The sequence below is a fragment of the Sus scrofa genome, chromosome 6 (genome assembly GCF_054392235.1).
Source record: "Sus scrofa isolate SSC_HxYL_T2T_F1_AM1 chromosome 6, Sscrofa_HxYL_maternal_Yorkshire_Landrace_v2.0, whole genome shotgun sequence".
In the NCBI taxonomy this organism is placed as follows: Eukaryota; Metazoa; Chordata; class Mammalia; order Artiodactyla; family Suidae; genus Sus; species Sus scrofa.
This window is the reverse complement of record NC_139388.1, coordinates 143,576,270-143,594,260: the sequence shown is the minus strand read 5'-3', so window position 1 is coordinate 143,594,260 and position 17,991 is coordinate 143,576,270. Positions and strand designations below refer to the sequence as shown.

The 17,991-nt window shown below is 35.1% G+C and overlaps 1 protein-coding gene across 1 annotated transcript in view; it reads right to left on the bottom strand.

The window, feature by feature from the left end:
- Positions 1–3,608: 3,608 nt before the first annotated feature.
- Positions 3,609–17,991, bottom strand: part of LRRIQ3 (leucine rich repeats and IQ motif containing 3) — a 191,724-nt gene continuing 177,341 nt past the window's right edge. Inside the window, 3 exon segments of the mRNA XM_084964693.1 lie at positions 3,609–3,897; positions 3,899–4,010; positions 10,749–11,478. Of these exon segments, the coding sequence (XP_084820819.1) occupies positions 3,853–3,897; positions 3,899–4,010; positions 10,749–11,478 (887 nt within the window). The 3' untranslated portion in view covers positions 3,609–3,852.

The following is a 17,991-nucleotide window of genomic DNA, read 5'->3' as shown; positions in this document are numbered from 1 at the left end:
TTCTCATGAAATCTCTACTGCCTTTGTACATAAGTATCACAATAAGCACTCAGTTCATGAGTATCACTCAGTGCTTATTGTGATTTAGTAATATCCTAAATGCTTTATATATATTCTCATTTATGAATGAAGAAACTGAAATTTCTATTGAGCTTCAATAACTTTCTCTAGGTCAAACAACTAACAAAACAACAAATAATTTAAAATCAGGTCTTTATGATTCCAAAGATTATGTTCTTAACCACTGCACTCTAATATTATACAATATAGATTAGTGGCTTGGTCATCAGAGAGAAAATATAAATTTACTCTTGGTTCTAAGAAAGAAAAATAAGAAAAAGTTGCTAACTGACCTCTTAATTTTCTTCTAAAATGAGATGCTGCTGCTGTAATCCTTGGATACTGCTTCAGGCTTATAGCAGTTGCTAGTTCTGCTAAGGAAACTGGGAAGAAGTAAAAAGGAAGCCTTTTTCTTCTATCAGTATTTCACTATTCAAATAAAGAGTTACAGTATGCCATCCCTTTGGCTCCAATCCCCGTTTTCCCCATCTCCCTCTTTTTTTTTTTTTTAGTGTAACCTGATGCTCTTTCTTCCTGTTAACCTTGACTTCAGTACAGCCCTGTCTTATTTAAGCAAATTTTGTCCTGGTATTTGTACATTATTTTTAATGGTGATTTATTTTGAAATGTTTCAGTATTATTAGCATGTCCAACCAAGTTTATTTTAATCTATAATATGTTAGGATGGCTTTATCTGCAGAAGGATTATTATAAGTAGTTATTATATGAGAAATTTGTTAAGATTTGTATTCATGGGAGATCCCATTGTGTCTCAGTGAAAACAAATCCGACAAGTATCCATGAGGACTCAGGTTCAATCCTCAGCCTCACTCAGCAGGTTAAGGATCCATGAGTTATGGTGGGGACTGCAGACATTGCTTGGATCTGGCATTGCTGTGGCTGTGGTGTAGGCCTGCAGCTACAGCTCCAATTTGATCCCAGCCTGGGAACCTCCATATGCCATGGCTGCCGCCAAAAAAATTAAAAAAAAAAAAAAGATTTGTATTCAGTTAGAAGAGAAAACCTAGCACCCCTGCATATACAAAGTCTAAAAAACTGCAAGCCCAATCTACTAATGCTAAGGATTGGAAAACTATAACCCATTAGCCAAATTTGGCTAACTTACTGTTTTTGAAAATCAATTTTGATTGCAAAACAATCACACTTATATTTTTTTTCATCTTATCTAGGGCTGCTTTGGTGCTATAACATGGAACTGAGTAGTTGCAACAGATTAATCATATTTTTCACAAAGCCTAAAATATTTACTATCTTGTCCTTGGTGAAAATGTTTGCCAAGGAACAAAACAGGTGTTTTTAATCACACTATAAGCAGTGATTCAAGAATCCAGACCCTTTGCATCCTGTGGCTCAGGTGTCTTTAATATGTGTTTCCCAAGATAGCAAAAGAAGTGGAAAATCATGGAGAATAGTGCATGGTACATACCTGGAAGGGCTGCCAATCATTTTTACCCCGACTTTGCTAGTCAGAATTCAGTCCTGTGCCTCAATTAACTGTTCATGGGAGGCTAGCAAAAATAAGCTAATTGTGTCCTGAGGAAATAGAAAATAGGTTTGGTGAAAAGCTAGCCAGTCTCTGCCAAAGAGACCTGCAGATAAAATTTTTAGACTTCGTATTTATTCAGATGAGGTGGAATAAGAGAAAAAAAAAGGTATATTCTAAACTTTTAATATGGGAAACTATTTAAATGGCTATGAACCTATGGGAGTTTAGAATATAGAAAGAGAAGCAAGATTGGAAAGGGAGCAAAATAGTAAAACAAACAACAACAAAAACAAAAACACAATAAATTCTATTTCAATGTAGTATTTTTAAAAGATTCTAGGCCTTTGAAGAAGAGGTCTCTGCATGCATTTGGAAATGTAGAAGATATATTGAACTTAAGATATAACCTAGAGATACAGATTTCTGATTCTTCAAAAACATAAATAGTAAGAAATGATTAAAAGTCATGAGATGGACCTGGGACAGCACATAAACAGGAAAAGAAAACTATGAACAGAAAAAGCATTGTGCATAATATAAAATCTGCACTAGTACAAAGTAATGGAAACACAGAGATGAGTAAAATAGTCTTTGCCCTAAAATGCTCAGGTTGGGGGAATGAATCAAGGAAATTATTGATTACCTGTTGTGTGATAAAGGTTATAAAAGATCTGTGGTATGGAATGGGAGTATAGAGGAAGGGCAACAAATATTTAATAAATGTTTAGACTGAAAGAATGAATTATATTCAAATACATCATGCCAACAAACCACCAATCCTTGACAGACTGTCCCTCAGCTCTTACTTAGTTGACAAATCCCCCTATAACTACACAGAAAAGACTTCTGCCTCTATGACTACACACTTACCTTCAATTCTTACTCTGTGAAAGGCACTATGTTGCTTTTTGTTTTTTGTATTCAAGTCTGATAACAGTAGGATATGATATAGACTACTATTTTCAATAAAATCCCCAAAAAGATACATATTATTTCCAAAAACAGAATATAAAAACAGGATTACAGAGAAATTATCTAATTTGCTATGAAAATCTATATCTGTCATACTTTTACCACCTCAAAGTATCTCCCTTTGTTTTTTTCCAAGAATAATTAGAAAAACCAATATGACTTGCTCATTAGTTATCTGCAAATTAACAAGAAAAGGGAGCTCTGGGGCCATGGATTTAAATAAGCAGCTATTATTTTTACAGGAAATTAGGAAAGTGCTACCAGCATTTTTTCGCAGTCCATCATAGAAGCACAATGAATAACTGCTGTTATAAAATACTTAATTTTTGGAAACTTAATTTAGAGTAATAAAATCAGAGAATTTTAAAAAGAAACACTTTTAAAAACACATTTATAACTGATGAGTATTAAAGAGAAATTTTGAATAGTATTAGCTACAGTGTATTAAGTTAGCAATGTTGTAATAATAGTGACATATGTATCTTTCCAGATATATGGAAACACTGAAAATAAACTAAAATTTTACAAAGGACTTTTATATTTTTTTTTAACTTTTCAAATTCTACCATGAATATATATTAAACAGACTTAAATTAGTATATACCATTTCTGTGTATTTTATGATCACAAATACTCAATTATATGTGTCCTCTCTCTGTCTCTTCACACCTCTCTGCACCAGAGAAGCAGAGAGGTAAAAGGCAAACACATTGAAAGTAAATATACAAAATTCTTACAGTCTTCTAGAAAGTTAACAGGAATGTTTAATTTCCCTTCTACAATTTATATTTTATGAGTTTTTATAAGAACATCCATCACTGACATAATGGTGAAATCTTTATTTTAAAAAAAGAAATTCAGAAAGTGTTTTAACAAAGTAAACAGAAAATATAATTAAATATATGAAAGCAGGTAATGAAACTAAAAGAACATAGTATCTTAATAAAAGTCAGTAACTTGGGCAGAATTTACTATGCTAAGTTTGTCAGAGAAACTGAAAATAGCTTATGGATTGCTCTATTTAGGATATGAAACAATACAAGCAATGCCTTAGCAATATTTCCTGCAATAGATTAAATTGGGTTTAATTATTCCCTGAATATCTGGAAACTTTAGGAATGTCAATTCAAATTGATTTAAGTTAAATTATGATCAAAAGAGAACATTTTAATTATTCTTTACATTTTTATGAGCTTATATATAAAACCATCTTGAGACATGGAATACTCCTTTCATATAATTATTTCAAAGTTCTTTAAATAAAAATAATGAACATAATTCAAAATGACCACAGAATATGATCTGCCATCAGTTCACTTTGTCATTCTATTGGAAATTTTAAAGATTAAATTCCTTTTTCACAGTTGCAGCTTTTGTTTGAGCATCTTGAAATCTTTCACAAGCTTTTTGAAAGGCAATCATTTCATTAACAAATTTTTCTTCACAGTGTCTTTTATATATTTCTTGAGCTCTAAAAAGAAAAAAGGTGACAGAATGAGATACTTTTAAATAGCTAAAACCATAATAATCAATCCATTTGTTAATGATAATTGGATGTCTTCAAAATAGGCATATACAAATGGGAAAAAGATAGAATTCCACTTGTTGCATAAGATTTTACTATATCACTCAATAATATTCCTATTGGGATAATATTTCCAGGATTTCTATTAGAATTCTTACAAACACTGGCTTAGACTACAAAAGAGACATCTAAACTAAACTGTATCATGATTTGCAGAACTCTTAGTCAAGCCTCACCAAATCTAAGGTCTTTCTAGGACTCTCCTATGGGCTGAATTATGTCCCCCACAAATTGATATGTTGAAATCCTAAACCACAGTACCTTAGAATGTATCTGTATTTGGAGAAAAGCCTTTTAGAGGTGTCCTTGTAAGAAGATGCAGCACACCAAGGCTGTGCGCACGCAGAACAAAGGCCATGCAAGGTCACAATGGGAAGGCAGCCATCTTCAAACCAAGGAGAGAAGCCTGAGGGGAAACCTGAGGTAACACCTTGACCTTGGATTTTTAGCCTCCACAACTGTGAGAAAATAAATTCCTGTTGTTTTAGTCACCCAGTCTAGGGTATTATGATAGCCCTAGAAGAGTAATACAGATTTTTCACTAAGTTAGAGAAGGGAAAACCAGGTTGCTCTGTCAAACCTGGGAAATGTCATGAGCCTTAGGAGAATTCATTCATTCATCCTCATTCATTCAAGAGTTAGGTATTATAATGACTGGCACTATCCCTAGATGCTGGAAACATAAATAAGACATGGTGCAACTATAAAATACTTAGAGAAAATAAAGAAAAATAAAGGCATATGGATATAGGAATAAAATATATGTATATTCATTTCTGAAGTATACTCAGAAAGATAAACTTAGGGAGTGAAGAGGAGCCTAAGTCTAGAAGGTCTTCAACTTAACTATGGAATTTTGGATGAGTTACTTAAGTTCTCTCTGCCTCATTTTCTTCATCTTATAAAGGGGATAATTCAACTCATAGGGTTTATAACAGGCCTAAATGAGTTAATATGTTTAAAATCCTTATTAAAAATTTATTTTATTGGGAGTTCCCGTCGTGGCGCAGTGGTTAATGAATCCGACTAGGAACCATGAGGTTGTGGGTTCGATCCCTGCCCTTGCTCAGTGGGTTAAAGATCCGGCGTTGCCATGAGCTGTGGTGTAGGTTGCAGACGCGGCTCGGATCCCGCGTTGCTGTGGCTCTGGCGTAGGCCAGTGGCTACAGCTCCGATTCGACCCCTAGCCTGGGAACCTCCATATGCCATGGGAGCGGCCCAAAAAAATAGCAAAAAGACAAAAAATAAAAATAAAAAATAAAAAATAAAATTTATTTTATTGAATGGATAACAGTGGTATTCATCAGGATGGAAAATGTAAGATGAGCAGCCAGATGGGGAGAAAGATTAGAGTCTGTTTTGGTCATACTGAGTCTAAAGAGCCTGGCTATCTATATGGTAATGTTGAATATAGAGAATTAGTTGAATACAGTTGAATATAGAAGAACAATGGCTTATGGTTTGGAGTAAACACAGTGAAGCCATTCTCCTTGGATTTGATCCAGATCTGCAATTTACTGATTTTAGACAAATTGTTTAAGCTCTATATGCATCATTTCTTTACCTTCAAGAAGGAACAATCCAAGTCATAGGGTTTAGGAAGGAGTAAATGATCCAATATATTTTAAATCCTTAAAGGAAGGCTGGTATTTAATAATCATGCAATGAAAATTAGCTGAAACTATTTTGAAAATAGGAGTTCTTGAGAGTAGTTCTTGACATGAAGCAGAGTAGAAGTCACAGCAAAGGAGACTGTGCACATGTAATTAACTAATGGTACTAATTCAGTCTAAGACATTTATTGAAATAGCCTCTCTGCAGATAGCAATTATAAACTATGGATAAAGCATTAAAAAAACTGTTTAAAAGAATTGAAGAGTGAAAACATAATTATCACATTTTTGTATACCAGATTCAAACAACTGGACAATGAAGTTTAAAAATTCCATTTGCAGGCGTTCCTGTTGTGGTTCAGCAATAACAAACCTATTAACCATGAGGATGCGGGTTTGATCCCTGGCCTCACTCAGTGTGTTAAGGATCCAGCATTGCCATGAGCCTGTGGTGTAGATTACAGATGCAGCTTGGATCCTGCATTACTGTGGCCATGGCATAGGGTGATAGCTGCTTCTCTGATTTGACCACTACCCCGAGAACTTCCATATGCTGCACATGCAGCCCTAAAATAATGAAAAAAAAATTCCATTTATAATATTATAAGAAAACACTTCAACTTAAGTTTAATAAAAAATAAGCAAAGTCTAGGAAGTTCCCTGGTGGCCTAGGAGACTTAGGATCTGGAGTTGTCACTGCTGTGGTTCTGGTCACTGCTGTGGTTTGGGTTTGATCTCTAGTGGGTGCATGGTGTGGGCATAACCAAAAAATATAAAACAAAACCAAATATATGTAAGAGCTATACCTGCAAATGATAAAATATTGCCCCCCAAATAAAAAAAAAAAACCTAAATTAGTGGAGAGTTATACCATATTCAAGGATAGGAAGACAATATTATTAAGATGTCAGTTCTTCCCAAATTTATCTATAGACTCAATGCAATCCACTTAATATTGCCAAGGGCCTTTTGGATAAAAATTAACATTTAATTTTGTTTTAAATATACATGTGATTAAGTTTAGATCAACATTTATTTTAAATGTATCAAATTTAGGTAATTTATACATTCCCTAATGAATGTTTTATACATAAATGTTTTAAAATCTAAGCATACATGGAAATGAAAAGGTCTCAGAATAACCAAAGCAATCTTAGTAAAGGAAAAACACAGTCTGTATTTCCTATTGCTGAGGAACAAATTATTGTAAAATATATTGGTTTACAACAGGAACCATTTATCATCTTATAATATCCATGGGTCAGAAGTCCAGTCACAGGGTGGCTCAGTTAGTTTTCTGCCTGGATTCTCATAAGGCTAAAATTAAGGTGTTAACCAGGGCCATGGTTTTCTTTCAGGTCTTAAGCCCTCTTTTTAAAATTGCTGATTGTTGTTAGAATTCATTTCCTTCTCATTCTTTCTACGTAGCTCCTTCCATCTTCAATTTCACAATGTCATGAAAAATATTTCTCCAACTTTGACTCTCTTTGACTTTCCCTTCTGTCTCTGCTTTTAAAGGCTCATGTGATATACTGGGCACACATGAATAATCCAGAATAATCTTCCTGTCTTAAGGCCAACCCTCACTTACATGTGCAGAGCCCCTTTGCCATGTAAGGTAGCATATCCATGAGTATAATATTGATGAGGCTAAGGTCAGGCTTCTCCAAGATGTGCCACTCTGGTATGTGAATTATTTTAGGCTGAAAACAATCCAGGTCCAAAAGAATTTTTAAACTTTCCCCTTACTGCCTAAAACAATTTTAATTAGGAAGCCTGTCCCAGGAAGAAGCTATCACCACGGGTAACCATAGAAAAGTGTTAGGTACTGTACACAGGGAGGAACCTAGCAAACCCCATCTGATAAAGTCCTCTCTCTGCCCATCCTCTTTGGATGGTCTAGTAAACATGTTATTACTAAACATTAACTCATTTTGTTCTTCCTGTGTGAATTACTTTACTCCTCCTTGAAGCCTCAGACCCCTATCTTCTTCTCCTTAGTCCAGAATATATATTTATACATACCTCACCTTGCTTTACTATCTTTGAAATTCTTCATACTTATGTGGATTCCACTTGCACGTGTAATACATTTGATTTTCTTTGGTTAATCTACCTTATGCCATTTTAACTGCAAGCCAAAGGAACTAATAGGTGGAAGAGGGGAAATTTCTCCTCCCCCACAGTATCTTATCATATTTATAGTCCTAGGAATCAGGGCATGGCATTTTCTTGGGGACCATAAATGCACAGAGGTCTTGCATTATCCATTTCAAGCCTTATTAAGTGCAAAAATAGAGGGATTACTAGCTTTTAACAGGAAAATGGGAACCTAATCCTGAGAGAGTAGAAAAAGAAATGAGGATAAATATAGGATATGTAGAATTTTATAGATAGGGATATAGAAAGTTGAACAAATTCAAGATTGAAAGCATAAATTTCATTGGGATAAAGTGACTTGCTGAGGAGGAGAGGTCAGAGGTGGTTTTTAGATAGGAAGCTCTATAATTAATGAAGTTTGAAGTCACTTTTGTAGGTAAAGGGAGAAAGAGCAAGCGTCTGAGGGAGCAGCTAAAGTTGGAGGCCTTAGAATTGATATCAGCATAAACATACAAGTCACCGATGCCTTCCTGTCATTTTTACTGAATACAAGAAGTGAAGAGAGATAACTGAACTATTCCAGGGTAGGGGCTGAGGTGGCTAGCATGGCAGAGGCAATGAAAGCAAAGGACATCAAAGACTTGGATGAAATTGAAAAAATAATAATTGAATTAAAGAACCATGGAAGCTATACTAGAAATGAAGAGAAAATAAGTCTATAATAAAGGTTATTTGAGGGATGAGTGTCATAATATATTTGAAGAAATGTGATGAAAGTAGAGGGGAAAAAACGAGTTGAAAAGATAGATGATTTTGTCCATAAATAAGTATATAAGAGATTAAATCTTAAGAGGTGGGGCAGTTCCAAATCATGAAATGGCTTTCATAAGTCTATGAAAATGAGCTTAAAGTTTGTTGGGATCCAAAAATGCTTAGGTTGGGCAATTGGGAGGGTTGTTATTATGAATTTGGAAGTTGCCCATGATAACTGCAGAAGCTGGGTAAAGAAAAGCTTTGTAAACCAGGATATAAAGACCACAGTGAATGAAGAGGGTAATCTAGGAGGACAACTGATGACAAAAATAAGGACAAGGAGATGATGTAATTGGATAACTGCCTTAGGTGCCAGATCTTCTAAGCTAAATGATACTCCACTTTAAAATGGCTGTGATGCTGTTCTGCCCTGAGCAGTGTCATCACTTTCTTAGAGTATAGATAAGAATAGTCGGGGAAAGTAAAGACCAGCTTTTTACCTGATACATAACTTCTTTCATTTCAAAGTCTCTTTTTAATTTGTTCTTAAATACTCCTGTGGGCATTTTATCAACTTCCTAAACTAGTGCTTTATAGTTTCCCTCTCTTCATTCATTTTTCCTCATTCTAGATCAGGTTTGGTAATGGCTTCAGTCATTCTTGGTAATGACTTCACTAGTTATTGAGATTCATCAGAAGGTTTTTAGGTGAAGTGGTTGATACATTAATGAAGAATCAACTGGCAGAAAAAGACTTAAAAAACTCCTAAAGTCTCTAGACAGACTTTACTTTTTTGAGCCACAGATCTTTTCTACACATTGATACTCAATCTTTATTTGAAAACATTTATAATAAAACTCAATAATGCCTTTTAGGATACATTACTGACATAACAAGGACATTGCATTATTCCTGTGTGCCTTCAAGGATAATATCTTTGAAGCAGCTTACAAGAAAAGATAATTCAGTTAAGATGCATTAGGAAGCTCACTCGACTATGTATCCTTTACAAATTAATGATGGCCAGACATTCAATTTGCTGTAATAAAACTAAGCTGATTAAATTTCTTTAACATTGATTTGTGCTAGACTTATATTTTGATATACCAGACTAGCTTGCATTCTCTTTTCTAAAATATATTTTCTATTAAATAATAATAAATTATTTCCCAAATCTTTCTCTCTCTCATATACAATATACAATGGGGAAAATATTTTTAAATTTTGGAGGAGAAAAATATAAAATATTTTTCATACTTAAAAAGATATTAATAAAGTATCTCAGTAAATAGTTTTAAAATTGCTTATAACTAGGAAAAGACAAATGCTTTCTTCTTATTTTAAGCTCCATTCTAGTACAGACTATTTTTTTAATGATAACATTTAAAAATGTAAATGAAAAAAGCAGTAAGAATTTCTAGATAAGCCTTAAACACATATTCAAGAGTTCCCTGGTGGCACAGCATGTTAAGGATCTGGCATTGTCACTGCAGCAGCTTGGGTCTCTGCTTTGGCATGGGTTTGATCCCTGGCCTGGGAATTTTCACATGCCACAGGTGTGGCCAAAAAAAAAAACCATTTTCACAGTTTGGCCACTTAAAATATCATCAGGATAAAACTGTGGTTGATAAGGTACAAGCTAATATCAGGAAAAAAATTGTGCAAAAGACACACAGAGGTAAAAAAGGGTAAAAAAAAGAAATTACTGGGGACACTGTCTAGTTTACCCTTCAGAGTTCTCTGTGTCTTTCCATCTCTTTGAGCTATTTTACAACTCAAAAGTTGAGGAAGAGGAGGATGACCAAACTTCTAGAAACGCAAAGGAGAAAACAATGATTAGATCTGTATGACAACCTTACCTTTGATTACTGTACTTTTCCTGGTAACCTCTCATAATTGGTTCTACACTCTTAACATGTCTCTTTGTCTTTAGCTGAAGATGGTATTTAAGGTGATAGTGTCAGCTATTCGGGGAAGTTACTCAGTTTTACTGGGTCTCCTCCATGCATACATGTTATTAAACTTTTGTTTGGTTCTCCTATTCATCGGTCTCATGTCAATTTAACTCTCAGGCCAGCCAGGAGAACCTAGAAGGTGGACGAAAATTTCATCCTCCCTGACAACTTAAAAGCTTCCATTATATCAAAACAGTACCTACCTAATTTCTTTCATTTGTTTAAGAAAATCCCTTTGATATTTTTCAGCTATCAGTTTTTGCTGAACAAACAGATTTTTGTCTTTTAAGGCAGCCTGCTTCTGCTTCAATCTGTCAATTCTATTCATTCCTTTGATCAAAAAAGTGCGCTCATTATTTAAGTTCTGAATTAATAAACGCTCTTGAGTCTTTTGGTTTTTTCCTTCCAGAAACAGAGCTCTCTTCTCTTTAACTTTCTCAAGGTAGTTGGATCTGTCCTGCCAGAGTCGTTGTAAACCATTCTGAATTGTCTTATTATCTCTGGCTGTTAGTTTATGTGTGGCATATATTTTCTTATCTAAATTTTCTTGAATAGCTAATCTAATTCGTTCTTGGGCCACTTGTGCCATTCTTACAGCTGTTACTTTATTTTTATGGCTCTCCTGCTGCTTCTGTTCTGAGCCATATTTATCAATATCACAAAGTGTTTGGAGTTTCATACCAGTTCTTTGTGTTGTAAAAAACTCTTTTCTTACGCTCTTCTCCAAAAGCATGTCTTTTATTTTAATTACTGGTTTTTGATGAGTGGTAGAAAATGGCTGGGCACATGTAGGAAAAGAATCTTGTTCTTTCACTTTCAATACTGCGGTATACTTCAGTGAATCTGAAGTATAGATGGGTAGTTTGAATACTGATATCCTAAAACTGACATCCAATTCTTCATCCTCAATTTCATCTTCAGACTCTTTCTGACCTACATCATACAACAGACATTATAATCCATTATACAAGTGTTAAGCACAGTTTATTTTCCATCCCAAGTGGTTTGAAAATACATTAATAAAGTTGACAAGAACCTGTTATTTACTTTATTAAGAAGCAATATTCCCAATTGATGTTCCTTTTCAATTTGTGATTTAATAGTGATTTTGAAGAGAAAAATCACTATTGAAACATTTTAACAGAGAAATGCAGTGATTCCTCTATTTCCTTCATTATTTCTCACAATTATTTAACTTGCGCTGACTCAACAGCAATATTTTATCTTACACTTAATACTTAATCATACATATTATTTTTACATATAGTTATTATTATCTCATTTGCAAAGGACTCTGTAATTCATTTTACCTTATTTTTTTTTAACACTGGTGGAAACTAATAGCTGCCATCAAAATTGTTTTTCCCTTTATTGGGCACATGAAGAAATGAAATCTCAGCCTCCTTTGTTATTATTTGTGGCCAGAGATTAAGTCTTCTCCAGTACAGTGTGGGCAGAAGTGATATGTGTCATTTGTAGTCCAACTCTAAGAAACAATGTGCTTCCTCGTATTCTCTTTCTTTTTCTAATCCTCTGCACAGAGAAGAGGCTAAAGTTCTCGAAGATGGTAAATGTACAAGGTGGAAGGACTCTGGCTTGCAGAATCACTGCTAGAAAAAGTACTCACTGGCCAGGATTATCCAATTTGGATTCTTATGGAAGCCAGAAATAAATGGCAATTATGTTTGAATTAATATATGTTTACTATCATAGCCAACCTATTTATTATAATAACCTGAATCACACTGTTGTTCATTATTTATTCTCTGATAAATAAATAAGTCAATGAATTTAGGATCCATTGGCAAATACAGGTTAAAAAAAAGAATGCTTATTAATTTTCAGAAAAGATATTTGCCATATTTGACCAATTCCCTCTGTTAAAACTGCATCCCTGTTAACTCCAGTCCATGAGGGTTTTATCTTTTCTAATAGAAGATTCTCTTAAAGTCTTTATAGGTCTTAATGCCAAATCTGATGGTGAATTACTTATGGACGTTAAGGTGGCCATGAAGAAAGACAGGGCGTGTGGTCTAGTCAGGCAATAGGAAAGAAGCAAATAGGTAGAATTTTCACTAGAGACCTCAGGAATATTAACATTAGAAAAGGAAGTAGAGTCTAGAGCTAAGTAGAGAAGTTAATCTGCCAGGACACAAAGCCAAAGTGTCCAGAAGTAAGTAATAAGAGTTGGAGTCAAAAGCAAGGCACTAGAGACTCAGATGGACGAAAGCTAGAGTTTTGTTTTCCTTCCTTCCTTTCTTTTTGTCTTTTTAGGGCCACACCTGCGGCATATGGAAGTTCCCAGGCTAGGGGTCATATCAGAGGTGTAGCCACCAGCCTAAGCCACAGCCACAGCAATGCCAGATCTGAGCAGCATCTGTGACCTACACCACAGCGCATGGCAATGCTGGATCCTTAACCCACTGAGTGAGGCTGGGGATCAAACCTGAGTTCTCATGGATACTAGTCAGATTCATTTCTACTGAGCCATGATGGGAACTCCTTAAGTCTAGAGTTAAAAGTTTATGGTCTGAGCTAGCCAGTGAGAAAAGGTCCTATTAAAGGCAAATTTTATTTTATGTGTAAACCTTGTCATGGGAAAGCTGGCCAAGAATGAGAGACCAGCAATGGAAAAACACAACACTAACCTGTTTCTAAAGGTTCTGGTTACAATTCTAATTTACGTGGAATGAAGGAGTTTTGCCATACCACCCAGCAATGCTCTGACACCAGGTGAATATCATACTATTCAACCTAATTCTGACGCTATCTACCTGGAGATAGGATCAGATCCCACAGGTTAAGACCTCAGTCCTACCAGACTGTCCGTCCCCTGCCCTCTTCAGACACCAATTGCGTCTGAGAGGGAAGGGGTCAGGGCACAACTTTGAAAGAATGACACAGCCTTTGATAATAAGACAAAAACTGGTTAGAACCTACTAGGCCCAAGATGGTGGAAGATTTGACTTCTAGTATACCTTGAGCTTCATTACACGCTCCTTGTAATATATTAGCATGCTCAGTGATTCACCCACAGGTGCCGTGACAATTCTGTGGCCAGCATAAAAGGCCCAATTTCTAGAAATCCCTACCCCATCCCCAAAATAGTTGGAATAATTCTCTTATTTGCTACCCTATGAAATTACCCAGCCCATAAATACTAACAACCCTACACCCTGGGGCCTTTTCTGAGGATGCCTCCACACTGTCTAGGGTGTGTGTATCTCTCTGAATAAATCTGCTTTCACTCTACTTCAGCTTGCTCTTGAATTCTTTCCTGTGAATAGCCAAGGACATTGTCCCAGGCACTTGCCTGAGACCTGGGATGTGACTATTCTCTCGTGCCCAGTTTTCCTGCAACAAGTCCATCTTATCACATGTGCTTCTGACCTACTGGGTAGAGATTGGAGGTTCCATGGGCCCTCTCCTTGGTTTCAATTAATTTGCTAGAGCAGCTCATAGAACTCAGAGAATCATTTTATTTAATAGATTAATAATTTGTTATAAAAGGATGTAACTCAGAACAACCAGAGGGAAAAGATGCATAGGGCAAGGAGCTGGGAAAGGGCAAGAAGCTTCCATGTTCTCTCTCTAAGCACCCAACTCTCCTCAAATCTCCATGTGTTTACCAACCTGGAAGCTCTCTGTACCCAGTCCTGTAGAGTTTTTATTGATGCTTCATTACATAGGCATGATTGATCAAATTGCTGGCCACTGACAACTGACGGGGGATTGGAAGTTCTAACCCTCTAATCGCTAATCATATGGTTGGGCCCTCTTGAAACCAGTCCCCATCCTTAGGTGTTATCCATCTAAGGATGATCACTCACTAACATTACAAAAGATATCTTCGTTTCTCTGCTCTCTTCACTTAGGAAGGTTAGGAACTCTATGCCAGAACTGGGGACAAAGACCAAGTATATTTTTCATAAATCACAACATCACAGTTACCAGTATACACAAGTTTGTCTCTGGTGAAACTGGAGGCTCTTTGAAGACAGAAGCTGTACTTCACTGTGTATACTAACTATAATTACTTTGTAGCTAATGATAGATATTTTTCTCAATGGCTGGTTGAACACAATCCTATTAATACAAAAATCTCCCATTTTCCATTTCAGCTTCAAGGTATCTCTCACTGCTATATATCTATTCTTCTAAACTAGCACCCTAATTATGTCATGACTTCCACCCAAACAAAACAAAACCTTCATGGCTTTTTACCTTTAAGCCTAGATATTATAGGAAAACAGCCTCATTTTTTCCCCCTACACACATGTCACATCTTTCCATCTTTGGGCTTTTGCTTATGTTATTTTATGTTTTGGCCAGTAAGTTGTTTACCCTACCTACATAAGTTCAAATTCTATCCATTTTTCAAGGATTCCTCATGTCATTTTTATTTATTCATTGAATAAGAATACATTTTTAAACTCTCATATCAGTCCCTTCCTTAAAGAATTTACCACATTCCAGTTATATTAAAGCTCTGTGTAGTAATTCTTAGCCATAGCAGCAGGTTAGATACAAGTGCCTTAGCAGTAGAGATCATTTTTTTTTTTTTGATCCTCCATTCCTAGTATTTTCAGAGAGAAAGTTTTTTTAGGAGACTAGTGGGTTAACTAAATATTAAATGCTAATATTTGTTGGATGGATGATAAGATGAATGGAAGAGTGACTCTGTCGCTCAAGATCAATATCCTTCACATAGTAATGAAATTTGGAGATAAATTTGGAGATAACTTGGCTGGATTTAAATCTAGTTCTACTACCATGTGTAGGCAAGTTATTTAATTCTCTGGGTTTCAGTCTGATAACTGTGGGTAGATACCTGATTCATAGGGTTCTAACAGGATTAAATAAGTTAATAAAATATGACAAGCCTGACAAAGTATGATATATAATTATTAGAACAGTGCCTGACAAAGTAAGAATGATATGTTATTGTTTTTTCATTATATTTGATATAGAAAACAAGGAGTTTATCACATCTCTTTAATTCCATCAATGGCATAGTGTTGAAATAGCCACATAATTTAGTAGAGAGTGGGGAAAATACAGTTAAGCACTTTTGTCACACCCCTCAACATCCACTGGACAGTAATCACAGAACACACAGGAAAGCCTTCTTTGTCTGTGTTTTGTTTTAAGACTTTATAATTCTTCTCATTCAGTATAGTAAAAAATATAAGCCAAGTGTTGGAAGTGTTCTCACCTTTCCATAACCAAACTGATAAACTTGTCTGAATGTTCATGCATCTTATTCTACCCTGGCACAATGAAGAAAGCACCCTTTCTTTCAGCAAAGATCAAATTCTTCCCATGTGCTTTGGCCCCATCTGCCTTTAGCTTTGCTTCTGCAGTCACCTTAATTTTCTCTTTTACTATCTCCTCTCCAATGGATCATTCACAGCCATGTTTAAACCACAGAACCACCTCTACCACCACCAACGCAAGCACCACAGCATTCCCTCGACCCTCACTGCCCTCCAGCCACCATTCCATTTTTCCTGATCGATTTGAGACTGAAAACTACTAAAACAGTTGTCTCCCTGTACAATGCCCTTTTCTTCACCTTCTATTAATTTTTCATTTATATGTGAATTTCAACTCTACTGTTCCCAACCGTTATAGCTCTCCTTTGCAAAACTTCTATAGTGATAAATACATAGGAAATTTCTTTTCTCTTCTAATCTCTCTTGAACTCTCAATGGCATTTAACAAAGCTGATCATTTCTCTTTCTTGAAGTCTTTTTTTTCCCATATTTTCTGTTTTGCAGATTCTCCAAAATTCTCCTGATAACCTAAAGATATTTCTTTTTTAATCGATATTGCCTGACGCTCTCCTGATTTTTCTTCTAGCTTTCCGATTACTTTTCTTAGTTTTGTTTGCAAGCTCTTTCTTTTCATCAAATTTCTGGAGTGTTGAGGACTTATACTAGATACCCTTCCCATCTTTCTCAACTTTCTCCCAAATCATGCTCATAGCTTTAAATATCAATTTCTATGTTGATAACTCTCAGATGTTTCATTTCCACTTTGAGGTCTTATAGGTATTTTTCAAACTTGGCATATTAAAAAGATATTATTTTCCACTAGTAATCAAATCCCTTTAAAATCAGCCCTCCTTATCTCAATGAATAACACATAATACCTTATTTTTACTATATCAATTTTATTAATAAGTCCTGTAGATTTTATCTCCAAAATTAGCTCAAATTAACTGATTTTTTTTCTCCATTTCCCTGCCATCACTTCAGGTTTCTATCAACTTTTACTTTGACCATGTGCAGTGTCTTCTTAAGCAATCTCTGCATTTCCCAAAACATAACTTCATTTCCACACAGTGATCAAGTCAGAGCAATATCTTAAAACTGTGTCTTTAAAGATCTATGGCTTATGTATGCCTTCTTGATAAAATTCAAGTACCTTGCCATAGCCTACAAAGCCTTGTATGCTTTTACACTTGTTTACTTACCCAATACAATCTACAACTACTTCTAAATGCATTTACTATGCTGCAGCCAAGACATTAATGATTTGAGGGATCATTCCCAGACAAATTTTTGAGTGCCAAAACTATAAATGACAAAAATAAGGTCAGCTCCATTGATAACAGTTTTACAAATGATAAGTTCAATTTGACTTAGTTAAATATATGAAGTTACCTTCTATAAAGCAGTGTCTTCAAAAATTAAAATAGTGCTAGCTAGCTCTCAGGAATCCTATAGTCTAACAAAGAATCTTCTAAGACTAGTAAGGAAGGCAAATGGTAAAGCATATAGTAACTTCAAAATACTGTCGCACATGTTAAAACAGAAGTGACTTGGGATCATAGAAGAAAAATATTTTACCCCATCTGGGTCATGATATGTGGTTGTCAGCAAAACTGTTCTGGAAAAGGTAACAGCTGAGTTTATTCTTATAAAAAGACATTGTTTTATATTTGTACTATTATAAAGCCCACATTTTAGGTACATGGGAAAATGTAATGAATTTGCAAATTGAGTGGGTAAATTAGAATATGAAACAAAGCATTGCCAAGAAAAAAAGAATTTCATAATCAAAGATGTAGATGTAGAAAAAATATAATATGTGAAATTTGGTTTTACAAAATATAATGTCAGCAGTGTTAACAGCAGTTCATTGCTAGAAATGTCCAGTAAACAGGTGGATACATAAACAGAATCTAAATGTTAAAAGAGAGGGCAGATCTGGACATAAACATTTGGGAGCCCATAGCACAGAAAATTTTAGGCATTAATATGAGCAAAGTTAAGAGAAGACAAGAGAGCTAAGGACGGAACCTTGGGGAATCAACATTTATTATGTACATACTAGGTAAGCCAAACGATAAGGAGAAAAAAAATCTGTGGCTATAGACGCCTGGTATGTTATGTCTCTAAGAAATCAGTATATGTAGAGGGACCTGGTATACACATACAC